Here is an 18,108-nt window from a genome sequence, read left to right as displayed (position 1 = left end):
CAGAGAGTGGTGAATCTGTGGAACTCTTTGCTGCAGAAGGCTGTGGAGGCCAGATCATTGAGTGTCTTTAAGACAGAGATAGATAGGTTCTTGATTAATAAGGAGATCAGGGGTTATGGGGAAAAGGCAGGAGAATGGGGATGAGAAAAATATCAGCCATGTTTGAATGGCGGAGCAGACACGATGGATCGAGTGGCCTAATTCTGCTTCTATGTCTTATGGTCTTATGATTATACTGCCATTTACATTTATAGAGTCATAGAGGTTTACAGCATGGAAACAGGCCCTTTGGCCCAACTTGTTCATGCCGCCCTTATTTTTTTTTAAACCCCTAAACTAATCCCAATTGCCCACATTTGGCCCATATCCCTCTATACCCATCGTACCCATGTAACTATCTAAATGCTTTTTATAAAATAAAATTGTACCCGCCTCTACTACTACCTCTGGCAGCTTGTTCCAGACACTCACCATGAAATTGTTTGGATTTAATCTCAGTTTGTTTGGGTTTAATCTCAGTTGTTTGGGTTTAATCTCAGTTTGTTTGGATTTAATCTCAGTTGTTTGGGTTTAATCTCAGTTGTTTGGATTTAATCTCAGGTTGTTTGGGTTTAATCTCCGTCGTTTGGATTTAATCTCAGTTGTTTGGGTTTCATCTCAGTTGTTTGGGTTTCATCTCAGTTGTTTGGATTTAATCTCAGTTTGTTTGGGTTTAATCTCAGTTGTTTGGATTTAATCTCAGTTGTTTGGGTTTCATCTCAGTTGTTTGGGTTTCATCTCAGTTGTTTGGGTTTAATATCAGTTGTTTGGATTTAATCTCAGTTGTTTGGATTTAATCTCAGTTGTTTGGATTTAATCTCAGTTTGTTTGGGTTTCACCTCAGTTGTTTGGATTTAATCTCAGTTTGTTTGGGTTTCATCTCAGTTGTTTGGGTTTAATCTCAGTTGTTTGGGCTTAATCTCAGTTGTTTGGGCTTAATCTCAGTTGTTTGGATTTAATCTCAGTTGTTTGGGTTTAATCTCAGTTTGTTTGGATTTAATCTCAGTTGTTTGGGTTTAATCTCAGTTGTTTGGATTTAATATCAGTTTGTTTGGATTTAATCTCAGTTGTTTGGATTTAATCTCAGTTGTTTGGGTTTAATCTCAGTTGTTTGGATTTAATCTCAGTTGTTTGGATTTAATCTCAGTTGTTTGGGTTTAATCTCAGTTTAGAGTCTCCCACCCTCCCCCCTCCTCTAACCTAAAAAAAGGACTCGGAGTGAGAGCAGGTAAGCTTTTTTTTCTCTCTTTTGTTTCTCAGTAAGGGACGTTAGCAGGGATGTCAGTGCAGGCAGTGCAATGTTCCTCCTGTGGGATGTTTGAGGTGAGGGACACCAGTAGTGTTCCAGCTGAATACACCTGCAGGAAGTGCATCCAATTCCAGCTCCTTGAAGACCATGTTAGGGATCTGGAGCTGGAGCTGGATGAACTTTGGATCATTCGGGAGGCAGAGGTGGTCATAGACAGAAGCCTCAGGGATATAGTTACTCCGAAGAATGAAGATAGATGGGTGACGGTGAGAGGGGCTGGGAGGAAGCAGTCAGTGCAGGGATCCCCTGTGGTTGTTCCCCTCAGCAACAAGTATACCGCTTTGGATACTGTTGAGGGGGACGACCTACCAGTGGTAAGCTACGGTGACCGGATCTCCAGCGCTGGGTCCGTCCCTGTGGCTCAGAAGGGAAGGGGGGAGAGCAGGAGAGCAATAGTTATTGGGGACTTGACAGTTAGAGGGATAGATAGGAGTTTCTGTGGCAGCGAAAGAGACTCACGGATGGTATGTTGCCTCCCGGATGCCCAGGGTCCGTGACGTCTCGGACTGTGTTTTTAGGATCCTTAAGGGGGAGGGGGAACAGTCACAAGTCGTGGTACACATCGGTACCAACAACATAGGTAAGAGCAGGGACAGGGATTTAAAACAGGAATTTAGGGAGCTAGGGTGGAAGCTGAGAGCCAAGACAAACCATGTTGTCATCTCTGGTTTGTTGCCGGTGCCACGTGATAGCGAGTTGAGGAACAGGGAGAGAGTGCAGATAAACACGTGGCTGCAGGGATGGTGTAGGAGAGAGGGTTTCAGTTACATGGATAATTGGAGCACAATTGGACCTCTACAAACAGGATGGTTTGCACCTGAACCAGAGGGGCACCAATATCCTGGGAGGGAAATTTGCTACGGCTCTTCGGGGGGGTTTAAACTAATTTGTCAGGGGGGTAGGAAAACGAGCTATAGTCCAGAAGCCAGTGTTGAGTGTAGTGAGGTACTGAGGAGGGTATCAAGGTCGCAGGAGTGTACCGGCAGACAGGAAGGTGGGTTGAAGTGTGTCTACTTCAATGCAAGGAGCATCCAGAATAAGGTAGGTGAACATGGAGCGTGGATTGGTACTTGGGACTATGATGTTGTGGCAATTACAGAGACATGGGTAGAACAAGGACAAGAATGGTTGTTGGAAGTTCCGGGGTATAGATGTTTCAGTAAGAGTAGGGAAGGTGGTAAAAGAGGTGGAGGAGTAGCATTGTTAATCAAGGATAGTTTAACGGCTGCAGAAAGGCAGTTCGAGGGGGATCTGCCTACTGAGGTAATATGGGCTGAAGTTAGAAATAGGAAAGGAGCGGTCACGTTGTTGGGGGTTTTCTATAGGCCCCCAAATAGTAATAGAGATGTGGAGGAGGAAATTGCAAAGCAGATTATGGATAGGTGTGGAGGTCACAGGGTAGTTGTCATGGGTGACTTTAACTTTCCAAATATTGATTGGAACCTTTATAGGTCGAATAGTTCGAATGGGGCAGTTTTTGTACAGTGTGTGCAGGAGGGTTTCCTGACACAATATGTGGATGGGCCGACAAGAGGTGGGGCCACATTGGAGTTGGTACTGGGTAATGAACCGGGCCAAGTGTTAGATTTGGTTGTGGGAGAGCACTTTGGAGATAGTGACCACAATTCGGTGTCTTTCATTATTGCAATGGAGTGGGATAGGGCCATACGGCAGGGCAAGGTTTATAATTGGGGGAGGGGTAATTATGATGCGATTAGGCAAGAATTAGGGAGCATAAGATGGGAACAGAAACTGTCAGGGAAAGGCACAAATGAAAAGTGGAGCTTGTTCAAGGAACAAATACTGCGTGTCCTTGATAGAGATGTCCCTGTCAGGCAGGGAGGAAATGGCCGAGTGAGGGAACCATGGTTCACAAAAGAGGTTGAATGTCTTGTCAAGAGGAAAAAGGAAGCGTATGTAAGGATGAGAAAACAAGGTTCAGTTGGGTCGTTTGAAGGTTACTAGGTAGCAAGGAATGAGCTAAAAAAAGGGCTTAGGAGAGCTAGGAGGGGGCATGAGAAGTCCTTGGCAGGTCGGATCAAGGAAAACCCCAAGGCTTTGTACTCTTATGTGAGAAATTAAAGAATGACCAGGGTGAGGTTAGGGCCGGTCAAGGACAGTAGTGGGAACTTGTGCATGGAGTCAGAAGAGATAGGAGAGGCGATGAATGAATACTTTTCTTCAGTGTTCACCAAGGAGAGGGACCATGTTTTTGAGGATGAGAGTGGGATACAGGCTGATAGGCTAGAGGAGCTAGATGTTCTGATGGAAGGTGTATTAGCAATTTTGAAAAACCTGAGGGTCGATAAGTCCCCTGGGCCAGATGGGATATATCCTAGGATTCTTTGGGAGGCAAGGGATGAGATTGCAGAGCCTTTGATCTTTGGGTCCTCACTTTCCACAGGGATTGTGCCAGAGGACTGGAGAGTGGCGAATGTTGTTCCTCTGTTTAAGAAAGGAAATAGGAATGACCCTGGTAATTATAGGCCGGTTAGTCTTACTTCGATAGTCGGTAAGTTAATGGAAAAGGTCCTGAGGGATAGGATTTATGACCATTTGGAAAGATGCAGCTTAATCCGTGATAGTCAGCACGGATTCGTGAAGGGTAAGTCTTGCCTCACAGATTTGATTGAATTCTTTGAGGAGGTAACTAAGTGTTTAGATGAAGGTAGAGCAGTTGATGTCGTATACATGGATTTTAGTAAGGCATTTGATAAGGTTCCTCATGGTAGGCTCATGAAGAAAGTAAGGAGGTGTGGGATAGAGGGAAATTTGGCCGATTGGATAAGTAACTGGCTATCTCATAGAAGTGGAGATGCTGGCGTTGGTTTGGGGTAAACACAGTAAGAGTTTTAACAACACCAGGTTAAAGTCCACCAAATAAACCTGTTGGACTTTAACCTGGTGTTGTTAAAACTCTTACTGTATCTCACAGAAGACAGAGGGTGGTGGTGGATGGAAAATTTTCAGACTGGAGACCAGTTACCAGCGGTGTACCACAGGGATCAGTGCTGGGTCCTCTGCTATTTGTGATTTTTATCAATGACTTGGAGGAGGGGACTGAAGGGTGGGTCAGTAAATTTGCTGATGACACCAAGATTGATGGAGTAGTGGATGAGGTGGAGGGCTGTTGTAGGCTGCAAAGAGACATTGATAAGATGCAGAGCTGGGCCGAAAAATGGCAGATGGAGTTTAACACTGATAAGTGCGAGGTGATTTATTTTGGTAGGACAAATTTGAATGCGAATTACAGGGTCAACGGCAGGGTTCTGAGGAATGTGGAGGAACAGAGAGATCTTGGGGTTCATACCCACAATCTCTGAAGGTTGCCACTCAAGTGGATAGAGCCGTGAAGGCCTATGGAGTGTTAGCGTTTATTAATAGGGGGTTTGAGTTTAAGAGCCGTTGGGTTATGCTGCAACTGTACAGGACCTTGGTGAGACCACATTTGGAATATTGTGTGCAGTTCTGGTCACCTCACTATAAGAAGGATGTGGAAGCATTGGAGAGAGTGCAGAGGAGGTTTACCAGGATGCTGCCTGGTTTGGAGGGTAGGTCTTATGAAGAAAGGTTGAGGGAGCTACGGCTTTTCTCTTTAGAGCGGAGGAGGATGAGAGGCGACTTAATAGAGGTTTATAAGATGATGAGGGGGATAGATAGAGCGGACGTTCAGAGACTATTTCCTCGGGTGAATATAGCTGTTACTCGGGGGCATAACTATAAGGTTCATGGTGGCAGATATAGGAGGGATGTCCGAGGTAGGTTCTTTACTGAGAGAGTGGTTGGGGTCTGGAATGGACTGCCTGCTGTGATAGTGGAGTCGGACACTTTAGGAACTTTCAAGCGGTTATTAGATAGGCACATGGAGCACACCAGAATGATAGGGAGTGGGACAGCTTGATCTTCGTTTCGGACAAAGCTCGGCACAACATCGAGGGCCGAAGGGCCTGTACTGTGCTGTACTGTTCTATGTTCTATGTTCACCACCCTCTGTGTGAAAAAATTGCCCATCTGGACACTTTTGTATCTCTCCCCTCTCACCTTAAACCTATGCCCCCTAGTTTTAGACTCCCTTACCTTTGGGAAAAGATATTGACTATCTACCTTGTCTATGCCGCTCATTATTTTATAGACCTCTATGAGGTCACCCCTCAGCCTCCTACGCTCCAGAGAAAAAAGTCCCAGCCTATTCAGCCTCTCCTTATAACTCAGTCTATCAAGTCCCGGTTTGCATCCTAGTAAATCTTTTCTGCACTCTTTCTAGTTTAATAATGTATTTTCTATAATAGGGTGACCAGAATTGCACACAGTATTCCAAGTGTGGCCTTACCAATGTCTTGTACAACTTCAACAAGACGTCCCAACTCCTGTATTCAATGTTCTGACCGATGAAACAAAGTATGCCAAATGCCTTCTTCACCACCTTGTCCACCTGTGACTCCACTTTCAAGGAGCTATGAACATGCACCCCCAGATCTCTTTGTTCTGTAACTCTCCCCAACGCCCTACCATTAACTGAGTAAGTCCTGCCCTGGGTCAATCTACCAAAATGCATCACCTTGCATTTGTCTAAATTAAACTCCATCTGCCATTCGTCAGCCATTTCATCTGGATGTTTTTTTATTTCTTTATCCATTGTTGTGAAACCTTTTATTTAATCTCCCCTTCTCTGCTGGTATCACAGAATTTCCTTTTTGTTCTTCCTCTTTCATTGCTCAGTGCCTATTCATTTCTGTCTTCCCTTAATTTGGATTAGGGGTCATTTTTCACCTGAAATTAACCTATGTTTCTCTCCACAGATGTTGTCTGATCTACTGAGTATTCACTGTCAGCTCCTCCCCCTCTCCAGCCATCCACAGCCCCACTCCCTGACCCTGAATGTATTGCCGCAGCACCTCCCCTCACCACACACTAATCCCCTATCGATTGCACCTAACCCCTGCCCACTCCCTGACTCCCTATCAATTGCCCCTAACCCCTCTCCACTCCCTGACTCCCTATCTATTGCACCCAGCCCCGCCCGCTCCCTGACCACCCCCCCATCAATTGCCCTTACCCCTCCCCACTCCCTATCTATTGCCCCCAGACCACTCTCTGACCCCCTATCGCCTTGAGCCCACTCGGACCATCATCTCACTCTCTGATCCCATTTCTTGCCCATAGCCCTTCCCCACTCCCTGATCCCCTATCTATTGACCCCAGACAACTCTCTGACCCCTATCTATTGCACCCAGCCCCACCCAATCCCTGACCACCTATTAATTCCTCCTAACCCCTTCCCACTCCGACCCCCCTATTGCCCCCAGTCCCTTGCCCACTCGCTGACCGCGTCTATTGCCCCACCCCACTCCCACACCCCCTATCAATTGCCCCAGCCCCTGCCCACTCTGACCCCCTATTTACCGCCACCTACCCCTGCCATACCCTGACCGCCTATTTTGCCCCCTGCCCACTCCATCTATTGCCCCCATCCTTGCTCATTCACTGACCACCTATCTATTTCCCCCTGCTCCTGCACATTCCCTGACCCTCTGTCTATTGCATCCTGCCCTCACCTCCATCTACTGCCCCATCCACTCACTGATTGCTGATCTATTGCCCCAACCCACTCCCTGACCATTCCTTGATGCCCTATCTATTGAGCCCAGTCCCTGACCACTGATCTATTGCCCCCAGTCCTGCCCACTCCTTGACCCCCTACCTATTGCCCCCAGCCCACTCTCTGACATATCTATTTATTGCCTGCCACCGCCCACTCCCTGACCTTCTATTGCCTCTTGCCCAATCCCTGACCCCTACTTATTGCCCCCAGACCTTGCCCACTCCCTGACCCCCCATCCATTGCCCTCCATCTCCTATATATTCCCTGACCCCCTATCTAATGCCCCCAGCCCCTGCCCACATTCTGACCTCCATCTACTTTCCCCAGCTCCTGCCCACTCCCTGGCCCCTATCTATTGCCCCTTGCCCACTCCAAGCTCCTTTCTATTGCCCCATCCCCTGCCCACTCCCTGACCCCCTATCTATTGCCCCCTGCTGCCCACTCCCTGATCCCCTATCTATTGCCCCCGGCCCACTCTCTGACCCCTATCTATTTATTGCCTGCCCCCTGTCCACTCCCTGATCCTCTATTGCCCCTGCCCTGACCCTCTATTGCCCCCTGCCCACTCCCTGACCCCCAAGCTATGCCCCCAGCCCCTGCCCACACTCTGACCCCATCTATTGTCCCCAGCTCCTACCCACTCCCTGACCCCTATCTATTGCCTCCTGTTCATTCCAAGCCCCTATCTATTGCCCCCAGTCTTTGCCCATTCCCTGACCCCCTATCTATTACCCCCCCGCCCAGTCCTTGACACCCTATCTATTACCCTCAACCCACTCCCTGACCCCCTATTACCCCCAGCCGCTGCCCACTCCCTGGCCCCCTATCTATTACCCCCAGCCGCTGCCCACTCCCTGACCCCCTAACTATTACCCCAGCCCACTCCCTGACCCCTATCTATTGCCCCAGCAGTCCACTCCCTGACCCCCTATCTATTATCCCTAGCCCCTGCCCACTCCCTGAACCCCTATCTATTGCCCCCTCCCTGATCACCTGTCTATTGCCCCAGTCATCCACTCCCAGACCCTCTATCTATTGCCCCCAGACCCTGCCCATTCCCTGACCCCCTATCTATTGCCCCAGCTCCTGCCCACTCCCTGACCCCCTATCTATTGCCCCCAGCCGCTGCCCACACTGACCCCTCTATCTATTGCTAGTCCTTGCCCACTCCCTGACCCCCTATCTATTGTCCCCAGACCCTGCCCACTCCCTGACCCCCTGTCTATTGCACCAGCTCCTGGCCACTCCCTGACCCTCTATCTATTACCCCCAGCCCCTGCCCACTCCCTAACCCCCTATCTATTACCCCCTGCCCACTCCCTATTACCCCAAGCCCCTGCCCACTCCCTAACCCCCTATCTATTACCCCCAGCCCCTGCCCACTCCCTGAACCCCTATCTATTACCCCCAGCCCCTGCCCACTCCCTAACTCCCTATCTATTACCCCCTGCCCACTCCCTATTACCCCAAGCCCCTGCCCACTCCCTAACCCCCTATCTATTACCCCCAGCCCCTGCCCACTCCCTAACCCCCTATCTATTACCCCCAGCCCCTGCCCACTCCCTGAACCCCTATCTATTACCCCCAGCCCCTGCCCACTCCCTAACCCCCTATCTATTGCCCCAGTCATCCACTCCTGGACCCCCTATCTATTACCCCCAGCCCACTCCCTGACCCCTATCTATTGCCCCAGCTGTCCACTCCCTGACCCCCTATTACCCCAGTCATCCACTCCCGGACCACCTATCTATTTCCCCCAGCCCCCGCCCACTCCCTGACCCCCGATCTACTAACCCCAGCCCACTCCCTGACCCCCTATCTATTACCCCCAGCCCACTCCCTAACCCCTATCTATTGCCCCAGCTGTCCACTCCCTGACCCCCTATCTATTACCCCCAGCCTCTGCCCACTCCCTGACCCCCTATCTATTACCCCCCGCCTCTGCTCACTCCCTGACCCCCTATCTTTTACCCCCCGCCTCTGCCCACTCCCTGACCCCCTATCTATTGCCCCCTCCCTGATCCCCTATTGCCCCAGTTATCCACTCCCGGACCCCCTATCTATTGCCCCCAGACCCTGCCCATTCCCTGACCCCTTATCTATTGCCCCCAGACCCTGCCCATTCCCTGACCCCCTATCTATTGCCCCCAGACCCTGCCCATTCCCTGACCCCTTATCTATTGCCCCCAGACCCTGCCCATTCCCTGACCCCCTATCTATTGCCCCCAGACCCTGCCCATTCCCTGACCCCTTATCTATTGCCCCCAGACCCTGCCTACTTGCTGACCCCTTATCTATTGCCCCCAGACCCTGCCCATTCCCTGACCCCTTATCTATTGCCCCCAGACCCTGCCTACTCGCTGACCTCTATCCATTGCCCCCAGACCCTGCCCATTCCCTGACCCCTTATCTATTGCCCCCAGACCCTGCCTACTCGCTGACCTCTATCCATTGCCCCCACCCCTGCCCGCTCCCTGACACCCTATCTATTGCCCCTGGCTCCGCCCCCCGGCCGCGTTGGCAGCCAATGAGGAGTGGGAGGGTAGCGGCGGCCTGTCAGTGAGGGAGAGAGGCGGTGGAGAGGTTCGGATGCAGCAGCAGCAGCCGGGCTGGGCTGGGGAGGGAGGCAGGCAGGCAGGCAGGCCGGCTCTGAGTGAGTGAGCCCGCGGGTACATAAGGTGCGGTCCGGTGGAGGGGGGGCCGGCCGCCTCATCCGGGACTCGGGGCCCAATTCGGAGCGGCTTAAGTCAGTCAGGCCCGGCCCGTTTAACGCATCTACCCAGAGCCCAGGCTCCGGGCTCGGCCTTTCCCATCCCGCACAGCTCCGCACCCATGGCTGGATTGTCGGCGGCGCCCGGAGAGTCGGCCCTCAACCTCCAGGAGAAGGAGCTGAGCGAGCGCTTCAAGCGCCTCTACCCGGCTGTCAATGAGCAGGAGACACCGCTGCCGAGGTGCTGGAGCCCAAAGGACAAGTACAGCTACATCGGCCTGTCTCAGAACAACCTGCGGGTCCATTACAAAGGTGAGCGGATGGGGCCTGGCACCCAGGGGCGGCCTGACACTGTTACTGAGCCCAGTTAGAGGGCGAAGCGGGGGGGGGGGATGGCAACCTGAGCTGATGGACACCGGCTGCCAGGCAGGCTCCTGGCCCTGCATAGCAACAGGTAGAAAGACAGCCGAACCGCAGCAATATCTACATAGGAGCCAGGCCTCTCACACAACTGTCCGCAGTAAGGCGAGTGCCAGAACTCACTGCAGCCACCGAGCTAGGTACAGGCCGAGACTTGTACACAACAGCTCACTCCTCCAGACTTCCGTACACAATAAGGAAATGGGTGTGGGGGTGGCAGAGAAACGGGCCCTGGACACCATGACCGTAAATAATAGGTGCCATAACCTGCTCAGGTTATTTGTCGAACACTATCAACAGAATTGAGTACAGTTCAAATACTTCAAACCTAGGTGGGGTGTTCAAGAGGCAATTCGTAGGAAAAAATGACCTGAACCTAAACGTGTCTTCCACTAACATTAAAATTCACTGCATAAAGGTAGGAAACAAGTTAGTTGCACAAAAGATCATTGTGAGAGGTATGAAAATGACCCTAACTACTAAATGATTGGGGAATATGCCATTTATATATTCTCAATAGTTATTCAAATTGGCAAACTTTTAAAGCAAACACATGATGGTGAATCAAGCCTGTGGCAAATGAATGATTCTGCAAATGTCAGTGACGTGTAAGAAGATATATGAACAATTGACAGCCTTAGTTTTTTTTTTAAAAAGTAAACCAAATGAAGGCTTTTAAACTCCAGTCAGAGACATGGAAGTGAGAGTAGATCAACATTTGACAGTTAATTTGGAATCGGGTGCTGTAATGAGTTACAGTACAACCGTTCTCATCTTTGAGGCAGAGGGTGAGGTCAAGAGAAGAATGATCTGGCTATCAATTCAGTCTGAATAGAATGAATGACTGATCTGTTTGTATCCCGAGTAAGATGGGTTTGGGCAAGTGGACTGAGCTCTTAGTGATCTTCAGTAAACAACCTCACTGAATTCTATAATCTTACAGTGAAAACTCATAAGGAATTGGTAGGTTGAACATTGAGGAGAAGAAAAAGGGCAGAGCTATATTATTTATAAATATTAGGTTAATTGGCCATGCTAAATTGCCCTTTTGTGCCAGAGGTCTAGCGGGGGTAAATACATGCGGTTAAGGGGATAGGGCCTGGGTGGGACTGAATCATAGAATCATACAGTACAGAAGGAGGCCATTCAGTCCATCAAGTCTGCAGTGACCACAATCCCACCCAGGCCCTCTTCCCATAACTCCGTGCATTTACCCTAGCTAATCCCCCTGACACTTAGGGACAGTTTAGCATATCCGATCCACCAACCCCGCACATTTTTGGACTGTGGGAGGAAACCAGAGCACCCGGAGGAAGCCCACGCAGACATGGAGAGAACGTGCAAACTCCACACAGACAGTGACCCAAGCTGGGAATCAAACCCGGGTCCCTGGCGTTGTGAGGCAGTGTGCCACCGTGCCGCCCCTGTTGTTGCTGCAGGTTCGATGGGCCAAATGGCCCCCTTATGCACTGTAAGGATTCTATAATTAGTTTCATAGCTGTGTATATGTCTCCAAACAATATAAAAGGCACCAATATCGGCATAAACATGGTAACCAATGTATTACTCTTTATGTACAATTCTTTTCTGTTTTGACAACTTTGGACTTGCATTGATCTGAATGTCCTAGCAGTCATGCATATAAAAGGGATTAACTGACTTGGAATCAAGAATCATAGAGCTATGGTTTTGGATAATTTTTGTTCATTGTTTTTAAAATGGCCCCATTTAAATGTAAACCTGAAACTGACAGCAGCTCTCAAATTTTCTTAAGTGTACTAAAAATCTAATCATAGTTAACTTTTTTGACCAAGATTCATGATGTATTTTGTGTGTGAATCCTGGGTGACTTTATATGGTACCTCATTTGTTAACAATTTGACTTTGTCAATTTTATTTCATTGTATAGTATGAATTTAGGCAAGGATGAAAAATTTAATGGAGTTGTTTTCATACCAAATCAAAACAGAAAATGATTTGGATCCACTGCCTGATTTTTTTTTTTGGTGGACATGTATTATTTACATTTTGTCTGCCATCTTATCAAATCAATCTTAATGTTGCGATTTGCTTCATATATTCTACCAAAACATCAGCTGGTATTGAGATTTATTTTACAAATATCTCTTTTAGTTCGCCGCCGCCCCCCCCCTCCTCCCGGACTCGGATGTCAGCGTAATATTATCTGTGCTTTTCATTTGAGGTATCGGTACTCAATGATGTCACTTGAACGCAAAATGTTCCATTCTGCATAATGACACCAAAGCACAACTGCAGTTGTTTATCAAGTAAATTATTTAGTGAATAGAGTATTGTATCTATTGTGTCTCAGAGACCAGTCCACGGTAATCCTTTTTTAAAAAAGGTCTTAACATTGTCCCATCTTGATGTTGTAGGAATCTTATGATCCTATTGAGATTCATTGCTAGGTAATGACAAGTGTTTGTGCATTGCTATAACAGAACTTAATTAAATTTCTTGTAATGAAATTCTAAAGATAAATTGGATTTTGCTCAACCCATCACTCTGGTATTGCAGTCTAGGTGAATCTACTCATCTACAAATAGTACCATGAGATCTTTAACTTCTACCTTAACCATTGGAACAAGATAGAATCTTGGTTTCATTCAAAATGCAGGACCTCTTTTAAGGCACGTACTGAAGTGTCCTGGGATGAGGTTTAAATTCTTAATTTGTTGACTTGGTTATGAGGTTCATCAACCGAAACCAAGTTGATTTTGTTGTTACAACATACTAATCAAAGCATCAATTTGGGTAAAACATTATCAAGTAAGGCTTGTTTTCTGTAAATCTGGCAAAAAACTGCAGATGCTGATCTGTTTCCAGCATTTTCTGTTTCGGGTCAGGTAGCATAATAGAGCTCAGATGAGTTGAGGTTTCAGGCATTGGATGAGTGAAGTTTTTAGGTGTGTGCCCTTTCTCTGCACAAGGGGTGTGTACCTGAAATGTTAACTTGCTTGATGCTGCCTGAACTACTGAATGTTTCTAGCAATTGTCTTTTAATCCTATAGCTGGAGGAATGTATATTCATTGAAGGTGTTATTGGTTGAGGCAGGAATGATATCCAGGCTAACAGTTCTTCCTTAATTAACCACCAAAACAGATTATCCAATTATTCATTCACTTGCTATTTCTGGAACACCATTTCTCACCTTTTGCCAGTTTATGTAGCTACCCTTGACTCCTACTTGATTTTGTTTTGGAGTCAGCTCGCTATATCCATCTACTACCTAGCTCTTCACACGCTCTGACCTAAGTCATGAGGTTACTCTTGCAGCACTTTATCAAAGATCTTTTGAAAATCCGAATATATTCCATCTACTGTATTATCCTTGTCGACTCTTGCTGTTACTACTTCAAAGAATTCAATAAGGTTGGTCAGGTATCTCCTTCCCATTTGAAATCTGTGCTGACTATTTTTATATTTTCAGCTTGTAGATGTTTTTCAGTTAAACCTTTTGAGTAAAGATTCCCTGATCTTTCCTACCGCTGACATTCAGCCAACTGATCTATATATAGCTCCTTGAATATGATGTCTCACCTTCCATGAAATATCATAACATTAGCTAACCAAATTCCTTGGGCATAATTCCCCTTTGTAATTAATTTTTATACATGTATGTAATAATGCCTCCCCAGTTTCTTCCTTAACTTCTTTAAACATGAATAAATGCAATCCAATTGACCACGGGTTTTTTCTTGCTAAGTTTGATTAGTTTATTAATTATCTCCTCGCCATCCCCTTGCATCATTTTCTATTCTAAATGTCTTTATTGCTTTTTGTTTGTTCTTTTCTGACATCCGCATTTAATCACCCTGGTAAATAATGAGGCAAAGTCACTATTTAGTCTTTCTATCATTTTGCTGAGATTTCCCCCTGTGGTTTTACTCTGAATTTTGTTTTGTTAATGTATCTGAGAATCCTATTTTTCTACCTCTTGACAGTATAATTTTGTATGTCCACTTTGTTTTCTGAATTTTTTTAATGTACTTTTTCCGAATCTATCAGTTCACTTTTGGAATCCTCTGTTGTTTACATACTTAGTGTATATCTTTTTCTTAACCCATAGCTTTTTATTCATCCATAGTGTTTCATTATTGAATTTTTTAAAAACAACACATATTTCTCCTGAACTCTCAATTTTTCTAAATATTTCCCACTGCTATTTAATCCCCTTGTCATTTATTTCTGGTTTACCTTCATCAGATCCATTTTCATCCCTCTATCAGTTTATTTTCCTCGTGTATTACTGTGGTCTTTGTCTTTCTTGATCATTATTTTAAACTTATGTTTTGATCGCTATTGCCTAGATATTCCCCCACACTTAATTCTCTTATCTGCTCTGGTTCATTTCCATTACTAGATCTAGCAGTGAATCCTGTCTGGTTGGGCCTCTTGCACATTAGGTAAGAAAGGAGTCCTGAAAAAAGTGTTTTTGTGTTTGGGGTGTGTGTTCTTTTTTACTTGTAGCATTGTCTGGAACCACTGGTTTCAAGTTATTGATAGAGGAATAATCTGTGTAATTTTATTTATATATTACAGTTTATTGTTGAGTCACTACTAATATTTTAAAATTTCATGATAAATATATGGCATCAGGGTTTACCATATGTTTAGCATCTTGAGAAATTTTAATATCACCATATTGGTATTATGCTTTGGGCTCCTGGCAGCAGCATTGTGAGATAGCACGCTGCAACCCTTGGAATTGCATCAAACAAGTGATGCATTTCATTTAATGGCACAGAGAAGTTAGATATGAGGTGAGAAGGAAATAGACAAATTATTTGCACCATGCATGAAAAACTATACAATGAGAATGCATCTTTTTGCACCACCATGTATGGAAAGTTTAATTAGGTATGCTGCAATAAAAAATCTTCTCCCCCATGCTGTATTGCATCTCTATAGTTGTGTTGATGTGATATATAATCACAGGATCATTAGATCATTTAGCATTGCTTTGTGCTGATATTAATAGAGAATCAAGTTGATTTGTCTCAGTAGACTAACCAGGTAGGGGGCGGCACAGTGAGCTGTCTCACAGCGCCAGGGACCCGGATTCGATTCTCGGCTTGGGTCACTGTCTGTGTGGAGTCTGCACGTTATCCCCATGATTGTGTGGGTTTTCTCCGGGTACTCCAGTTTCCTCTCTCAGTCCAAAAGATGTGCCAGTTAGGTGCATTCGCTATGCTAAATTCTCCCTCAGTGTACCCGAACAGGCGTTGGAGTGTGGCAACAAGGGGATATTCACAGTGACTTCATGTAAACCTACTTGTGACACTAATAATTAAACTTGATGCGTGAAACATTTGAAAGCAAAATACTGCAGATACTGGAATCTGAAGTAAAAATGGAAAATGCTGTCAGTACTCAGCGGGTCAGGCAACATCTGTGGAGAAAGGAACAGGCTTAACATTTCAGGTTGGGGACCTTACAATCAACTGTTAGATTATAGTTTTGTTTTTATATGATCCAGTACATGCTATATAAGAGCATAAAAAAGGCACAAGAGTAGGCCATTTGGCTCATCACACTTGCTCTGAAAAATGAACAACCCTCATGGAAGAAATTTCTCTTCATCTGTCTTAAATGGGTGACCCTTATTTTTTTGAACTGTGCCCCCTAGTTCTGGGTTCCCCCATGAAGGGAATATCAGTATTTTCCATTATATTTCATTTTATAGTTGATATTTTTTGTATTATTTTGAATGTATTTTAACCGTTTTGTTAGGATTTTATTGGTATTTTATAGTTTGATTTTGTTGTATATGAAAAGGTAAAATCAGCTGTACAAACCTCCACCATGTAGATCATTTTGTTTCATCCCAAATTGGATAGTTTGTTTTATTTTATTAAAATTAACGTTTCCTCTGTACATTAAATAGCATATTATTTTAGAGGAAGTTTTTAGGGCCTTTAGTCTTTAAGTATTAAACTTTGTCTACGTTATGTTGAGTACACTTTAACAAAAAACAGGACTATCGCAGGGGATGGTAATGGTGGAGGGCAATGGCAAGACTAGATAGGGCTGAGAACAAAATGTAAGTAGCACTACTCTAAGAACTGAATGTATGGTTCTTGGCATTATAACCTTTTTTACGTATCAATTGCTAATTCTCCACTTTAGCAACCATGAATTTTCCCCCACTCTGTGACTCTGCAAGCTAAGACATTTCCAAAGAATGGGAATGTGGTAAGAGGTAAAACCATGGGGTGCTAGAATCTGTACTAGGCGTGGTTATGTGCTAAGTTTACTTCTAAAGATGTTTCTGATTCCAATTCTGGTACATCCACTGCTTTTGTTATCTAGGTGACCCAAGGCTCTTTACCCCTTACCTCTGCAACTTCTGTAGGCCCAGAATCTCTCGCTGTCCCTTTTCATTGTGCAGTTGTTTTGGGCTCCTCTCCCTCAGTGGACTATGCAAGTGTCCCTTTCTAAACTTGTCCTAATTTTCTAACTAAAAGTGGTACTGTTATGTTTTGATATGAATTCAAATCAGCCATTTGGGAATGAGAAGTAGGATCTTGTTAGATTGCTGCAGAAATTTTCCAATCATGTATTGCTGGAGGAAAGCAAGATTTTCGGGCCTTAAACCTGCCTTATTTCCTGCCAATAGGCCTACTGTCTAACATATGGCATGTTAGACAGTCAGTGCTAAACGCGAGAGCATCACAGAATGCACACTATGCAGAAAGAGACCATTTGCATTTGCCCCCCCCCCCCCCCCCCCCCCCCTCACTTTTCCCCATAATCCTGCAATTTTTTTTCTCTTCACATAATTATCCAATTCCCTTTGGAAAACCGTGCTTGAATTTGCCTCCTTCACACCCTCGAGCAGAGCATTCCAGACCTTAATCATGCATTTTCTCTGATTCTTTCGCTACTCACTTAAGATTGATGTCCTCTAGTTCTTCCCTTCCACCAATGGGAACAGTTTCTCTCTGCCCAGGTCCCTCATGATTTTGAACACCTCTATCAAATGTGTTCTAACCTGCTCTAAGGAGAACAGTCTCAGCCTTGCCAATCTGTCTGTGTAACTGGAGTCTCATCTCTAGAACCATTCTTAAATCTTTTCTGCTTCCTCTCCAGTACCTTCACATCCTTTCTGAAATGTGATGTCTGGAATTGGACGCTACTCCAGTTGAGGCCGAACCAGAATTTTATTAAAGTTCAGCAAACCCTTGATTTGTATTCTCTGCTTCTAATGATAAAGTCCACAATTCCTTGTACCTTTTGGAAGTTCATGTGTACCTCCTCAATACTCTGTCTGTTAACTCAACACAATTTCTGCATTTGTTCAAGCAACTAGTAATTTTGTCCTGGTTATCATTTCTCAAAGCCAAGGTTTAACTGACCTGTAGTTGCTGGGCTTATGCTTGTGCACTTTTTTAATCCAGGGTGTAACAATTGCAATGTTTTAATCAATTTTTCAGCCTGACCTGCCACCTTCACGATTTGTGCACAACTTCCTCTGGATCTCAGCTTCTGCATCACCTTTTGAATTGTATTTTTCATTATATTTTGCCTTTTCTTGTTCTTCCTATCTAAATATATCACTTCAGACTTCATTGAATTTCATCTGCTACATGTCTGCCCATTCCACCAGCCTCTCTGAATTCTCTTGAAGTCTATCTTCTTCACAGTTCATGACCTTAGAGATCACCATGTCTTGCTTTCCTCCAAAAAAAGTAGTTCACTACTACTTTGTTTGCTGTCACTGAGCCAAATTTGTATCCTAGCTATCACTGTCCCTTTTATTTGATAGACTTCAGCTTTGCTGATACTGTTATGCAAGCACTTTGTTAAACACTGTTATATGACACTTTATTAAACACCTTTTGGAAGTCCATGTGTACCTCTTCAACATTCTGTTAACTCAACACAATTTCTGCAATTGTTCAATTGACTAGTAATTTTGTCCTGGTTAGGATTTCTAAAAGCCAAGGCTTAACTGACCTGTAGTTGCTGGGCTTATCCTTATGCACTTTTTTAATCTATGGTAT

General features: G+C 45.4%; 1 protein-coding gene across 3 annotated transcripts in view; it reads left to right on the top strand.

Moving 5' to 3' along the window:
* The first annotated feature begins 9,460 nt into the window (after positions 1-9,460).
* Positions 9,461-18,108, top strand: part of ranbp9 (RAN binding protein 9) — a 95,442-nt gene continuing 86,794 nt past the window's right edge. For 2 of the 3 annotated variants that reach the window (XM_078241246.1, XM_078241238.1), the window contains exon 1: positions 9,461-9,972. In XM_078241246.1, coding sequence (XP_078097372.1) covers positions 9,783-9,972 — 190 coding nt within the window. In that variant the 5' untranslated portion in view covers positions 9,461-9,782. Of the gene's footprint in view, positions 9,973-14,465; positions 14,509-18,108 lie in introns of all 3 variants that reach the window. The other variant, XM_078241253.1, reaches the window with a different exon arrangement.

The sequence above is a fragment of the Mustelus asterias genome, chromosome 2 (assembly GCF_964213995.1).
Source record: "Mustelus asterias chromosome 2, sMusAst1.hap1.1, whole genome shotgun sequence".
Lineage (NCBI taxonomy): Eukaryota > Metazoa > Chordata > Chondrichthyes > Carcharhiniformes > Triakidae > Mustelus > Mustelus asterias.
This window is presented reverse-complemented; position numbering and strand designations above follow the sequence as displayed.